Below are 15,749 nucleotides of genomic sequence, written 5' to 3' on the forward strand. Positions count from 1 at the left end.
ACTACACTGCTGATGATTGTACAAAGTCCAAAAAGTAGATATGACTAACACAAACCCTTAAGCTCAAATGATTTAACAACAGTTAACAACAGCTCAGTCTTCAGTTCTCCTGCAGCAGCTGCAGCTTTGGTTCTGACCCGGCCCTTTGCTGCTTGTCCTCCAAACTATTTCCCCGACCTAAAGGCTCAACAGCCAAGAACAATCTTTTAAAAAGTCACTGTTGAATCATTTCTCAGTTTCCTCATTGGAAAAACCTGAACCAGCTTGTGACGTTTTCTAGAACTGAGCTGTTTCAACACGTGTAGGTGAAAAATAGGTGATTCTCAGAAAACAGGCTGGTTTGTGAGCTGCTAAAAATACCTCACAGAATCAGTTGAGTGTGGGACGACATGTGGAAACATGTGTATTAATTAACCACAGTGTGTGAATGGTGCCTGATATGAAGGGACTCCAGGTATATGGAAGCTGGGAGGCCAAACTGAACCCCCCCCTCCCCCAGACAATAATAACATGCTCTGCCAAACGACATAAATCCAATCTTCAAATAAAAGCTAAGTAGTTAAATGCATCAAGTTACAAAGGATTAAGTTTAGAAGAAGAATGAACCAACAAATTTGTCAAGATACTTTGAATTACTTTTATTGAGAGGAAAATTAATCACACGAGCATCACAACACAAACAAACACAGGGAATTGTAAAGCATCAAAGAAATCTTGTGCAGATTATTCTGTTTTCAGGCCAGTTATAGATTTAACATATTTCACAAGAAGAAGCAGACTGAGCGACTGGGTGCAGAATTTAACAGCTAATTTAGATATAAGTATTAAAGATTTATGCAACTGTCCCCGCTCAGGTCTCAGTGGTTCTGCTTCTCAGCTGAACTCTGCAACAGACACAAAGAATAACAAAATTATATAAATATACAAAACAGGTTTTATGTCAAGAAGAGTAGATCATTAATTTTGGGTTTTTAACAAACCTGGAGTCTCCAAACCAAAAAGGCCACAAAGGCTCCGTAGACGCTGCTCTTGATGATCAACACGCTGTAGGAGAGTTTGGCTTGACGAGTGATCCTCAGATATTTTTCTGAAGAAAGGTCAAACATTTAGATATGTGATTCAAAGAGGAAACATCCAGGGTACTTTGTAGAAACAGTTGATGTGAGCAGCAGTGAGGTGAACAATGAATAACAGAATCATTTATTTACCTCTGGTCAGGATGTCTGGACCTGGTAGAAAAATAAGAAACGGATTAGACAAGAACAGAAGATTATTTACATGTTTGTCCAGATCAGGTTTAGGTCATGAACGAACCTTGTTCACCAGAGATTGAGTCCTTATAATCAGTATCATGTGTCCCATTGAAGAAGCGGACGATGCACTCAAAATTCCACTCGGGTTTGTACCAGTCTTCGGCAGAGACCTTCAGTCTGCTGGTGATTGTGTAGACTTTGTCCTTCCGCAGGGCAGCTTCGTCTGTTGTCACACCTCTGGTGACATTCTCACCTCTGATGACATTCACACCACTGGTGACATTCAGTTGAATAATCTGCCAGTAAACACTGACATGGTCCGGGTAGAAATCACTGGCCACACAAACTAAGGTCTTCTCTCTTTCATTGTCTATCGGGTTTCGACACTCTTTTGATGATGGTCTGAACACTTTCACTTTTGGTGACTTGACTGCCTGCCCTGGTTCTGCAAAGATAAAGAAATAAATTGATTCAATTCAGGATCAAACATAGATCTACAACAAACCAACGTACACCTAACTCAAAATGACATGTGACATCTTGATACAAGAAGTTAGATGAACATGACAACTGAGGTAAAACAGAGGATTAGCATCAAATACAAACCCGTTCTTCACAGGTTGGATAACTCACACTGAGAGTAATGAAGATGTAATTCCTTCATATACATGTTAGTTTGTTTTTGATAGTCTTACCTAGAACTGTGAGTTTGGTTCCCTCTCCAAAATAAGCAGGATAAGCTCCAGAGCACATCGCTCACTCACAAGTGAAAAACTGACAAGTGCGTACAGTGCTGGATTTGTGAGTTTTTCACAAGCCGATTCACCAACAATACAATTACATCACATGTGCTTAACTTATGAACTCATTATTGTTATTTTTCACTTTAACATGCAAAGAAAGGCATCCTCTGAATATTTTACAGCTTTAATATAATGTAACAGTGAGTTCAGTGGCTGAACTTAAAAAGACATATATGGATTTCCTTTTTACTTCAGAAATTTTACATTTTCTTTTGCACTTTTAAATGCAAACCTGCGGAGACTCACGAGACTGCTCCAAAACAAAGACATAGCACATTTAAGTTGAACGACACTTGTATATGATTTTTTTTTTTAATTGTCTTACCTAACACTGTCAGTTTAGTGCCGCTGCCAAAGTAAGCTGGGTCGTAGTTGTTCACACTGATACATGGCTACAGAGAAAACTGCTCAACCGTCCTGCACTGAAAGCTGCAGACTGTCTTTCTGCTCTTTCATCAGATAAACTAAAAACTGTTTTGTAAATAAACATTAAGAAATAAGACATTTTCACACTAAATAAAATTGGATACTAACAATTTTACACCTTTTGACTTGAGTCACATTTAAACCTGGTATGAATCAGTATCTCCAGATAAATGCTGCAGAATATTATATAGGTATTAATTCGTATTGTTTGAAATGATTTGAATTGTCTTACCTAAAACAGTGAGTTTAGTTCCAGCTCCAAAGTAAGCCTCAGACTGGAAACTCACAGTATTTCACAGAGCTGATAAGAACTCGCTGTGACAGTAATATTCTGGGCAAAGTGCCAAATGTTTTACTACTGTACTACTTGTACAAAACTTCACCATAACTTAAAAAAAAAAATATATATATATATATATATATGAATTTATGATATTGAACAAGGAAAATTAAGTAAATTTTTAACTCTGGCCATTTATTTATTTCTCGATTACAGTCAAGGTTTTAAAGGTGTAAATTTTTTAACTTTTGAAGGTTTTCTTACCTAAGACAGTGAGTTTAGTTCCAGATCCAAAGTAAGCCTCGCTGTACGAGCACAGAGACGCTCAACTGTAACAAAACCTCTTCCTCTCTTCTCTTTACCAATGTCACTTTGAAATTATTCCCACTTTTTTTTCACTTTGACGTGTAAAAACTCTGAGAGTTTGAGAGAAGACTTTTCACGTTGTGGTTATAGAATGATTATACTGTATATTCAGAGTATCTTAACTAAACTATACTTCAGCAGCATATGAGGAAGTTTTTTCTTACCTAGAACAGTTAACTTTGTTCCTCCACCAAAATATACCTCTGAAGAACCAGAGTCACAGTGAACGTGATCAGTGCTGAAAACAGCTTTACTTTGCCTCTTTACTTTGTAGTTTTTAAATAAAACCATCAGTTACACTCTGTTAAGTTTCACGCTGTTTGCAACAAACACCTCTCAGCTCCTGTTGGACTTTTTAACTCACCTAGAACAGTCAGTTTGGTTCCGTGTCCGAAATAAGCTCCGAGCGAACACAGTGTTTTACCTCAAGAACTTAAAGCTCTGAGTCAAACTCTAAAGAACTCGACTGTTGAAGAACAGATTAAACTGGATGTTTTCTTTTGTTTCTTTTTGCTCATTCTGACATCACAGACTGTACAGTATGTGTTTCTTACCTAAAACAGTTAACTTTGTTCCTTGTCCGAAGTGAGCTTCATATCCAGAGTCACAGTGAACTCCACCAGTGCTCAAAACAGCACAAACATGCAGCTTCTACTTTGTTCTACTTACTTCTACAAGTTTTATGCGGCAGAAAAGAAAATGGCTTCATTTAACATGTCTGCTTTATTTTGCTTTAGTGTTTAAGAGCTGAATTCATGAGAATAAAGTTTTACTCACCAAGAACTGTCAGCTTCGTTCCCTGGCCGAAATAAGCTTCGTATTGACACAGCGTTAAAGCTTGTCGTCTAAAACCCACTGAGGTGAACTTAAACTGTCAAGACCTGATTAGGTTTCTTAATGCAGCATTTCAGTTACAAAGTTATTGAAGTTGTTCCATTTTAATAAATCGGACTCACCCAGAACAGTCAGTTTTGTTCCTTTTCCAAAGTACGCTTCGTTGAAGTTGTCACAGTGTAAAAATACTGAGCATGAAACCGTTGAGTCTTTCTCTGTTAGAGTCTTTGAAAAGTTTTTGCTAATACCATCTGTTTATCCTGGGATTCCAAAGCAATGTGACAGTTATGAATCTACAGTAATAAAAGGGAATATTTACCTAAAACCGTCAGTTTGGTTCCTTGGCCAAAGTAAGCTGGCTCAGTGTAGGTCACAGTGTTCTCTGTTCAGCTCAATAGTTCAGCTTTTTCAGAACAACACTTTTTCCTGGTGTGGAACCAGCTTTTCTGTTTTTAGGTTTGTTTTGGTAAAGTGATGTTGTGAGAGCTCAGACTTACCTAAAACAGTGAGTTTTGTTCCTTTTCCAAAGTAAGCTTCATTTCCAGTGTCACATTGACTTTCTCCTTCACCAAAAAGTCACAAAACTTCCCATAAACACAAAGTTAGGACACAGCCTAATAATCCAGAGCATGAAAAAGGTTAAATCCTGCAGGATGAGCTTCATATTGTCCAAATCTGTTTAGTTTTATTCAGCCAAAGTCAAACAATCATCCATTTGAATTAAATGTATTAAAAAGTATTTGTTTAGACTACGTTTCAGCCAAATTCTTAATTTGTATTGAACTTCCAGTGTCAGAATGACCTGACCTCAAACACTCCTTTAGAGTAGTGATGTTTTCTGCTGGATCGAGAGTCCCAGGTCACAAACAGCCATCTATACAATGGATGTCAATGGGAGGAGGTTTTTGTACAGCGGCTCTATGGGAATGTATCACCGTGGCCCCCTGTCCCCACAGTGAAAAAACATTACACAAAAACTTGATGTCGTTTTTCTTCACTCGCCTTCCCCCACCCAGCGTCTCCATATCTCAGCCTCCATCTCTCTGTGAGAGTTGCTGCTATTTCTGTGTTGGCTAAGAAAAGAAGCGATTACAGAGGGAAGGAAAAGAAACAGTTTTTTTTATTTTGGGATCTTTTGTAGTTGCTTAGAGGAAGTGACATCACACATGGTCAGCCCCCTGAATCCACCCTTTTATGTCAGGACAAAAGAGACTCACATTTACTGCATCAAATAAATTCAGTGTGCAACAACTAAAGTCCAAATAAAATATATATTTTATAGCATCGTAACTGCATGACAACACATTTAAAGTTAAAATGCAAAAATGTATAGAAAAGTGAAAAACAAATGTGTCACTTTGTGTGGAACCACCTAAATTTTGTGGTGTTTTGTTGAAATCTGTTTCATAATTAAAATGGAATCCTACTGACAAATGTAAGGGGTAAAAACATAACTTCCCTTCAGAGGATAAAAACACTGTAGACTTGATGTCCTTGTACAAAATTAATTTTATTTCCATTCCCTTCTCATAATAAAATATACTCTATATGTACTTTTTTAATGAAACCATTCAGTTTAAAGGAAAAGTCAAATCAGTTTTTGTACAAGCTTTGAAAATTGGTGATGTTCCTTTTATTGTACTTTTAATTAAACACATTTCAAGCTTGAGTGAGTTATGTGACTTATTCCTCAATTATACTTTATTCCAACTACCTCTTTACCATGTTTAATCATTTTACTGCCTCTCGTTTATCCTGACTTTAAATCAGCAAATAGATGTTTTTTGAAAGTCAAGTCCCACGTGAAGCCTGTAGAGGTCAGTGTGTGATAACTTAGGGTAAAATACTTAATTTCCTATCAAGCTGCAACCAGAATTAAAATAGTGAAATTAAGTTAGATGAGTCTTGATGAGACCTGATTTGTTTCTGTGTTGCTTAATGTTGAAGTTTCAAAAGAGCAGTGGAAGTGAGAAAGCATTTAGCTTCCATTGTTATGGGTGTGATGAGGTCTGCTGATCAGATTTTCAGTAGTTGTCCCTGAACTGTGGAACATTCTGATTTTCCACATCAGGACTTCACTACGTCTGGACACTTTTTAAACTTGTTGAGACTTTTATTTGATGTTTTATCTAACTTTCCTGCATTTAAATGTCTTTATTCAATGTCTTAATGTTGTCTTGGCTGTTTCTCAACATCTCTTGTTTTCAGACGTGTGTTACAAACACCTGACTTGACTTCTTGCTTCCTCTGTCAGTTTGGCAACAAACCAAGAAAACCCACAGCAGAGCATTTGTGACGTCTGTCTGTTTTTTGTGCATCACCGTGCTCAACAACACAGTAGTAGATGCTGCTGTCGTTGAGAAACACTTCATCGATTTCAAGAGAGAAGTAGTTTTTGTCTTGATCGATTGACATCTGAAAGTGCCCCTCAGAGAAATCTAATTCTGACAGGAGGTATTCGATGGGAGCTGCGTAGTGGTTTTGTCGATACCAGTACATAAAGAGGAATTGCATGCTGAACCCTGGACCCAGGCTGCACTCCAGTATCACTTTGACTCCTGGTTGAGACACTTGATCCCCGGACTGCAGAACATTAATAGTGAGACCTGCAGCACACGACAAATAATGTTTCATTGTTATAATATAGAGAACAGTGAATTCACTCACACAAGTACATTTGATGGGAATTTGATCCTTAAAGTGCTTCTTATCTAGTACATCAATTGTGTTAATGCATGAAAACCCACCTGAGTTTAAAAGAAGTGACAGATAAAGGACTGTGATGAGCATGTTGGCGATCATCTGGTTTCCAGCTGAATGATGCAGTCACACATCAGTTGCACAAAGCATAAAGAAAACACCAAGTCACAGGATCGCGTGGTTGGAGGAGTAATGCTGACGGTAACTGTCACTCACTGATCATCAAATTACACTTGGAAGTTTAATATATATGAGGCTGAGACTCACTTTGAAGATTTCAAATCAAATGTCGGGTTTGTGCTGCTGCTGTTGTGACTATAAAGATAAGATAAGATAAAATAAGATAAGATAACACTTTTTACTAAAATTATGTCAAGACCAAAGGCATCTGAAACAGCATTTATACCATCAAAAGAAACCAAAACTCCATTATGAAAGATTTTATACAGCAATGATAAGAAGATCACGTGAGTATTTTAGGTGGAGTGACACCTGGTAAAAGAAAAGCACAGTAAAAAAAGATTTATTTTGAAATGTACAATAATAAATACACCGTCAGGAGTGAATTCATCCTTCTACTAAATAATGTTTTACATTGTGCTATATCAACCTGTTTAATGCATAACAAACAGCATTTATCTTCTTTTAGAAGGTGTTTTGTTATCAGCAAATCAAATTTTGATATTATTAGTTATTAGTTGTCATTATGTCATTTTTGTTAACCTGTTTTCGTCCGTGCGCACGTGTGTAATCATACTGTGCGGACGATGTCATCACGATGTCACTAAACAGTCAGGAAAATGGCCTCATATAGTGGACGTAGCTTCAATATAATAAAAATCATCCTAATGTCATTTATTTAATTCTTCATGCTTTCATGGCTTAGTATCATGTCCAGGTAAACAGATGAAGAAACACTGCCTCCGTAGTTTTACTGTTTTAATTCATGAGTTTAGAATATATTCACTCTCACAGAATATGAGTAATATATACATTATATATATATGTATATATATATATATATATATATATATATATATATATATATATTCTTCTTTTAAGCTCTTTTATTCTCCTCATTTAATTGTTTTTCTGTTTTCAAATCTATTCAGTTCAATTAGTTCGGGTCTGTGTTTTAAATGTGCTTTATAATTAAGATCCGGTGTGATCCACCACCTGTCGACGCGCTCAGTGTCAGCGCTGATTGGACGAGAGCTTCCCGACTGTTGGACCTCGGGGCCACCCGATTGGTCAATGCCTGATTGGGGGAAGCCCAACGCCCCGCCCACTTGATGCACCTGTTTTTGTGGAACAGCTGCTGCTCGCGCTAGCATGCTAGCGGAAGACTAGCTAAAGATGCGGGAGTGAGTTCATGGCGCTAACAGTGATAATAGCAGACAAATAGCAGAACTGTTGGAAGGCGAGGTTATTGTTTTACTTCAGGACGGATGTGTGGAGGATTTACGATTGTTTCCGTCGCGCTAACAGCGGCAGAGGAGGCGGTGGTTCGTCTCACCTCCAGTCGATCTGTGACGCTAACTTCAGACAAGAACCGGACATTTTGTTTCCGGGACCATCCGCTGCTTCTCTGGGACTTTAGTCGGAAATGACTTTTCTCGGGAATAACCAGGAACCGCACTCGTTTCTGACCGAGGTAAGAAGTTCCTCCTACCTATTAAATCCACACACTAATGACCTGCTGGGAATAGGGTTAGCTTAGCCTGCTAACGGTCCAACATTAATAATAATAATAATAATAATAGTACGTTTTATTCATACAGCACCTTTTATACATACAGTGCAGCTGGAAGTGCTTTACAATAAAATCTAAGGTATGAAATAAGCTGGAGCAAGAAGAACAGGTTAGCATTTAAACAGAGTTAGGATGAAAGTATACAACTAGCAAAAGATATAAGAGTCCAATGGTGTTTAAAATGAGGATGCAATTGATTAAAAGTGAGATCATAGAAATGGGTCTGGAGTTGTTTGTTAAAACTATCAACAGAAGTAACTTGTCCACACACTTCTGAGCACATTCAACTGTAAAGTCTGGACCAGAATAACAGAGTTAGTGTCAAGACTGTGTTTCACATATGTGAAAGCTGTTGTGTTGTATGTTACTGAAGTACACTTGTGTATCACGACTGGTTTAGCTAACATTAGATTGACCCATCAGCCGTCATCATGAGATATAAATGATCCTGATGATGTCATGCAGCGTGAAGTCAGCATCGCCTGCTTGGGGTGTATTTACAGTCCATGCATCACCCCTCCAGCGCTTATCATTTGCAAATTGTGTGTTGAGTTTAAACAAAGTTATTCATTTGGCAATGTCAGAACAATAGTTTAACTCATTAGAGCCAACAATTCCACCAGCCTACCTCATAGCATCTGTACCCTACCAACAGGAACAGGGCTTTTAGTGATGGAGGGACATTAAACCACATCACTGTGTTTTGGCAGCGCAGAAATACACAGCCGAGTCTGTTAGATTCACACTGTGAATTATCAGAGCTCCAGTCAGGATGTTCTTCCTTGTAATCTCAAAGTGATTATCTAACTGTGCCTCATAAGCGGGCTCACTGCCACTGGAGCTGTATCCAATCAAGCTCATCAAGCCTGTCTCTTTTTGGTAGTACCAGAGCATTACATAGAGGGTTTTGTCATCGTGACTGCATTCAATCTCTACCCTGGCTGTTTTGGTCACTATTCTTGGAAGTGATGGCCCGAACCTCACACTCTTTGCTTGATCTGCCGAAGAAAAAACACACACACAATTTTAATGTAGTCGATTCAAAAGTAAGAAAACATTTGCATCTTTGCTGTATAAAATTAAAAACACAATTAAAAATCTCTTTTACTTACATGGAAGCAAGAGTAGAAGAAATCCAATCACAGCTGGAGACATCCTCCATGTTTCTGCTGCTGCAGAAGAAATGCAGCTTCCTCCAGTGAGAGTCTGAAAAAGGGCATAAATGGCTTATCATGCAGATGCACAGATCTCATTCACAGTAAAACCATCAGGGTTTTTAGTGAGGGAGTGGAATTAAACCACATCACTGTGTACTAGCAGCACAGAAATAAACAGCAGTGTCTGACAGGTTTGCCCTTTTAATAATGAGTGCTCCTTTTGTTGTGTCTGCTCTGGTCAGGTTGAATTGGTCCTCGAACTGACCCTCATAGTTCGGGGGGCTTTTTGCATATCCGTACCCAATGAGGGTCATAGACAGATGGCCCTGTCTCTGCTGATACCAGAGCATCGTTAGAAGGTTATTATCATTGTGACTGCAGTTGATCTGGACCACAGTTTTCTCCTTCACTATCTGGGGAAGAGACTGTTGAAATGTCACAGCACTCACCTGACCTGTGGAAAAAGCAGATTTATAAAATGTTATTGATTTCGACCAAAAAAAACAAAAATCGGAGTTTCATATGCGAAAAACAGTTTTCCTGAAATTAAAGACAAAATTCTACATCTTACAATAAAAACAGATGAAGAGCAAACCAAATGTTTGCACAGCTGAAGGCATTGTGAAGCACTGATGAGAGGAAAGTGCTGCTCTGAGAACAATAACTCTGCGTGTGTCGGTAAATTCATCACCACATCCTCTCGATAGCGGCTGTAATTCATGTGCTGTGCCTCCATCTGTTGGTTGACTCTCTTCCTCATGTATCTGCCACACTCAACAGGAGACGCGTTCGGCCAGAACCATCCGGATTCATGTTACAACAGATTAGTAACTAAATGAATGTGAGTTGTCAGTTTGTGTGTGAGGAAAAGTGATAAAGTGATACCATGATATAATACTGCAACCATCCAAAAAGTGGAAAAATACAGTCATACATTTTAACAGGTCCCTTGTCTCAAAATATAAAGAGGAGTAAGAGTATTGTATTAGACATTTTTTTCCGTGCAGTGATACATACAAAATTATAGATACTTGGGGCCAACACCACTATTAGGGTGCAAAAAGTTCAGGGATATATTGGGGCGTTTATATTTATAAAATTGCCAATGATTGGTAAGGCATTATGAAACCTTTATGGCAAAGAAATGTAATTGATGCTTGATATTTTACTGTTTAATTATAAACTTTATTACAAATAAAAAGAAAAGAAATACAAGCAAATATAAACATACATTAACAAAAAAACTCTGTGTTGTGTTTTCATGGGGATGATCCGTTTCTCACAGCTTTGATGCTGTGTCGTGGTTTTCATGCTGTTATCTGCTGCATCATTCTGGAGGTTTTTGAACGATTGCTCTCTCTGTATTTATTACTGTGTATTCTTGCGGCTCCAAAATATTCGCAGCTGTCCTCAGACGTCAGGTTCTTGATATGAAGAGAAGCACTTTTCTCTCCATCTCCACTTATGCTGAAGCGGCCCGAAAATGTTGACTCAATAGTGGGTATTTTATAAAAAACATAGCCAATCAGCGTCAGGGAATTGTTTCTTGCTGAGCGCTGATACCAGAGAATCGTGTCATAGCTCGGGATTTCATGTCTTAAATTCAGGCTGACTTCTGCATTTGGTTTCATCAACAGTTCGGCTGGAGTCTGAAACACTTGTTTTTCTTTACTGAGGTCAACACCTGTAAAGAGAGAAGTCATGCTCTAATTTCTTGTTACCAGTGGATAAAAACATTCAATGCACTCAGAATAAATTACAGGGATAGCAGCTGTAAGAAAAATGCAATCAATGAAAGTGATAATAAAAATTACATCTCAGGTCCTCACTACAGGGACCTATGAAGATAAATTTAGAATTTAAATGGTAAAAGTGGCTTCATGAATGATTGATACCCTTAATCCAGAGCACAGTGATGATGGATATGATGAGACGAGATGGCGTCATGTTGAATATGAAGAACCAGCTATAGTTTTTGCTGTGCTTTGTGGATCAGAGGGAGGGACAGGAAGTGATGTAGACAAATCAGATTGACACAGAGAAAGTTTCTTTCACCTAGGAAATACAGCATTGCACAAACAAAAACAGCTCAATAACAAATGAGATGGCAACAAATCAGCCAGACTACAAAACTCATTTGGGGATAATTTAACCTACTTTCTTAGGGGGGTGATGAGATATTGTTTTGTGTTTTTATATCGCTGATATTCCATGAAAATATTCAAGCATAATCAGAGAACTGAACAAGTCTGTTTTGATTAATTGCCCAGCCCTAGCCTCGGCACAGGAATGCGCCCTCGTGCCATTCGAGTTGGTATGTTTTCCTCCATGCTGAATATGCAGAGACGAGGTAGTCATTTAAAAATCCCATGACCAAGATGTTGACTGCAGGTGGCTGCTTGAGGTGTTTTCTAAGACTTGGCTCAAAACCACAGCTGATAAAGAACGGCGTTTAGTTTTTGTGCTGTTCAAAGGAGATCTACCTCAGAGTGTGTATCGAGCTGCACAGTAGTACACGGCACTGTGCTCAGTCGCTCTCAGGTCCGTTATGAATAAAGAACCATTCTTTGCTGTGTTTGTACTTAAATCTCCAGTGATATTGAAATGCTCTTTATATAATTCTTCGTAGTTTATTTGGTTGTATTCCACATATCCGATGAGTTTTAGAGCCTGGTCCGTGGGTGACTGCTGGTACCACAGCATCACTCTGTAGTCGACCTGTCCGTGTGTACAGAGGAGCTGCACAGCGTCTCCAGCGTTTCTGATGAGAGCGGAGGGAGACTGGTCGACCTGAACCCCCAGAGAAATACCTGCTGTAAGCACAGAGGGACAGACTGACTGAAGAGCTGAAGGTTCATACAGTTAAAAATGTACTTCACACTGAAGCAGCTGTTACCTGTGAGGAAAGAGCAAAAGAGAGATCTAATCATCATGATGAGATCTGACATGTTGCACTGAGTTTCTCTAAAGTCACGAATGAAAAGTTGAGGTGTCACAGAGAGTGTAGTGCTTTCTCAATAAAGTGAGTCTGATTTAAGGAGGAAGTGAACATAGACAGGAGGAGTGGCTCCATGTGGTTCAATTCTTTACAGCCTTCCATTCACCTGATTCTCTTGAAGAACTTTTGATTTATTTCGTTACAGTAGAAATTGCACTTGTCTGGTTTGAATATAATGCACAAAAAACAACAACAAAAGAGATAAACTGTTTACTCTCCAGTAACATTATCTAATGATGATAAAATTGTGTCAAACAAATATCAAACCACAAAAACAGGTGTCTGGCAGCAGGCTATTCCGCCTCTCATTTAAAACCAGCGATGATAAAAGGTGCAGGTTTTTGTTAAGTACACAGGGTATTTTTTTCATTGTGCTTCTGATGCTGCACAGTAATAAATCGCACTGTTCCCTTTTCTGACTGGGTTGATTATGAGAGAGCCAATCTTTGCTGTGTTCCCTCTCAAATCTCCACTAATGTTAAACTCCTTATCTTGAGTCATTTCCATTGTTACATCGTTGAAGTACAAATATCCAATGAGTTTCATAGCTGTGTCTCCTGTTGAGCGCTGGTACCAGAGCATCATCCTGTAGTCAGTTTTATCATGGCTGCAGAAAATCTCCACGTTGCCATCAGGTTTTGTGACGAGATCAGAGGTAGACTGACGGACCTCAAGACCCAAACAAATACTTGCATGGAAAAAAAGAGGAACAAACAAACAGAGAAGAAAGCGGGTCATTTTGTTTTCCTCTAAATAAACGAATTTCCCAAAATGCTGAGATCTAACGTCATATCACAATGTTAGTGATGGACATATAGCTGAGCTCTCCTGTCACGAGGAAAAGGAAGAAGTAACCACAATAAGCTGGCAGAGATGAAAGTGTCAAACAAAATGCAGCTGGGAGGAGTCAGAGGTTGGATTGAAACCATACATGTTGATTAGGTTTTGTAGTTTTTGTGTTACGAAGAACAAAATTAGAGCAACTGTGCCTTGCTGGCTGCACAGTAATAATGAGCACTTTGCTGAAGTCCAGTTATTTGGACCTTTAAAGAGCCGGTCTTTGCTCCATTTCCACCCAAATCTCCAGTGATGTTGAAATGTTCTTCATATGGCTTCTCTGTTTTGACATCTTGGTAATACAAATATCCAATGAGTTTCATAGCTGTGTCTCCTGGTGAGCGCTGGTACCAGAGCATCATCCTGTAGTCAGTTTTATCATGGCTGCAGAAAATCTCCACGTTGCCACCAGGTTTTGTGACGAGATCAGAGGGAGACTGACGGACCTCAAGACCCAGAGAAACACCTAGAAAAAGAGAGAGGAAGTAATCAGTGCTGAAACTTGAAGATGAAGTGGTATTCCTGAAGCGTGAAAGTGATTACCAATGAGCCAAGAAAAAAAGAATAGTGTAGGCATGTTGACTCTGTCTGAATGAGCACTGATCAAATCATTTACATCACATTTTATAGCTGTGCGTTAACCTGAAGAGTTTTTTCTTGAGCCCCAGCGCCACCAACAGGAAGATGTAAAAGTCAGAGCTTTGTAGTTGGTGGTGCTGTTAGCCTGCATTCTGTTATGTTGACACATATTCCTTTTATTTTGTCCACCAGTCAAATCAGTCCCTCTTATATATCCATGTTATATCCCCCTTTGTATCCCTTTTATATAGTAGGCCACTTTTTATTCTGAATTCGTAGCAACATTAAGTGTTCAACCTCGTCTGACTGCATGCGTGGGTGACTTCGATTGTATTCGAACGAATTTTGTGCCACGTCTTTGGAACTTTTTTGAAAAAACTGACAGCTCAAATCTTTTTTTATTCATATTCATGCTGTATTCTTACATTTTTGTCCCCTGTATCGTCCGTTTGTCTATAATGAACTTGAAGATCGTGGCTCAAGCTGCTTGTTGGAATATTATCATATCAGGCCATTGTGAGTCATGCGTCTGTTTTTTTCTGCAACTTAACAAGTATCTGCCACACTCCACTGTCAACTTCATTCTTCGTGGCTGAGAATTTGCCTTTGCTTAAACCCTCAAAGTCTGGATGGCTCCTGAAAGGCACCGTGGAGACAATCAATCTCATCCTCTCCCCTGGTAACTGTAGATACCACTCCATCTGAAAAAATCTGCCTCCAAGATCATGACTGCAGTTCATCTGAGCAGACTGAGCCCTCTCTACCAGTAAACTTGAGGTTTGATGGATGGGAATCCTGCTACAACCAAAATGTTTTGTCAACAGAAGAGGACAGACAGACAGTCCAATGAACTCAATAAAAAGATGTTGGATACCTGCAATACAGAGCAGAGAAACGATGAAGATGATGCCAGCTGATCATTTTGAGCTTGAAAGTGCTTGCACAGTGAGACGTATGACAAAGCAGCATCTCATCGTCCATCCAGTCATGTGATGATAATCTCTTCACAGACTGTATGGACAACGTGTCTCAACTTCCTCCAGTTGTACAAAAATGAGGCTGAAATATCCTGAACCTGAGAAAATCTGAACCAGAATCTTGACTTCCCCGTCAGTAAATCCCAGTACATGAAATTAAATTCGAAACAATAACACTGACAAGCTGAAGAGGACAGGTTTATGTAATGTGCAGGATAAGTCATCGAGCAGCACATTGCTAAAAATACATCATAAATACATTAAAAAAACACAGGATTCAAAGCAGCAGTTACCAAGTCTGTGTCAGGTCTGCACAGGTCAGTAATTTGTAACCTGATAATGACAAATTAACAATGCAAACATAAGCAGCGAACACAAATATCTTTTTTATTGTTAAAAAGACAAACGTAACACCAAAACAAAAAAAAGTACCGCAGATTCTAGTCTCGTTTGTTGCCCGTTACTGTGGACAGGTTGACCTTTTAAAGAAGAAATGACATGTGGAGGTTTAGACCCTTTGTTTCCGTCAGCAGAGCTAGAGTAATGGAACACCTCAATGTATTTTATCAGCTAGATTGAGTTCTAGCTCATGAATGACTGCATTGATGCCAGCAGATGGCAGCCTGAGTCTGAGCCTCACTACTGGTAACAGTTTTGTATTGACTTCTAGTGTGTAAGAGTGTAACATGCATAGAGTCAAGTCAGTTTTATCCGTTTAGCAGCAAATGATAACAGAAGTTGTCTCAGGTCAACGAGAAGCTGTGTTGTTGCTTTTAGAAATACTGA

At 38.9% G+C, this 15,749-nt stretch overlaps 1 protein-coding gene and 1 long non-coding RNA gene across 15 annotated transcripts in view; one reads left to right on the plus strand and one right to left on the minus strand.

The window, feature by feature from the left end:
* Window positions 1–613: 613 nt before the first annotated feature.
* LOC109645958 (M1-specific T cell receptor beta chain) lies at window positions 614–11,616 on the minus strand. 12 transcript variants are annotated; one of them, XM_069535434.1, is made up of 8 exons: window positions 10,144–10,286; window positions 9,730–10,026; window positions 3,683–3,742; window positions 1,525–1,698; window positions 1,315–1,488; window positions 1,209–1,229; window positions 981–1,087; window positions 614–884 (listed from the first exon to the last, which is right to left on the minus strand). In XM_069535434.1, the coding sequence occupies exons 1-8, from the start codon at window positions 10,190–10,192 to the stop codon at window positions 858–860; spliced, it is 909 nt and encodes a 302-aa protein (XP_069391535.1). In that variant the 5' UTR covers window positions 10,193–10,286; the 3' UTR covers window positions 614–857. The 12 variants fall into 12 exon arrangements, with proteins under 12 accessions (XP_069391535.1, XP_069391534.1, XP_069391533.1 ...); XM_069535433.1 differs by lacking the exon at window positions 3,683–3,742 and adding an exon at window positions 2,382–2,437 and having other exon boundaries at window positions 9,723–10,026; XM_069535432.1 differs by lacking the exons at window positions 9,730–10,026; window positions 10,144–10,286 and adding exons at window positions 6,284–6,568; window positions 6,710–6,775; window positions 6,930–7,084 and having other exon boundaries at window positions 1,315–1,698.
* LOC109636462 (uncharacterized) overlaps window positions 8,176–15,749 on the plus strand; it is a 101,051-nt gene continuing 93,477 nt past the window's right edge. For all 3 annotated transcript variants that reach the window (XR_011244686.1, XR_011244685.1, XR_011244684.1), the window contains exon 1: window positions 8,176–8,316. This is a non-coding gene — a long non-coding RNA (uncharacterized lncRNA). The remainder of the gene's footprint in view (window positions 8,317–15,749) is intronic.

The sequence above is a fragment of the Paralichthys olivaceus genome, chromosome 12 (assembly GCF_024713975.1).
Source record: "Paralichthys olivaceus isolate ysfri-2021 chromosome 12, ASM2471397v2, whole genome shotgun sequence".
Lineage (NCBI taxonomy): Eukaryota > Metazoa > Chordata > Actinopteri > Pleuronectiformes > Paralichthyidae > Paralichthys > Paralichthys olivaceus.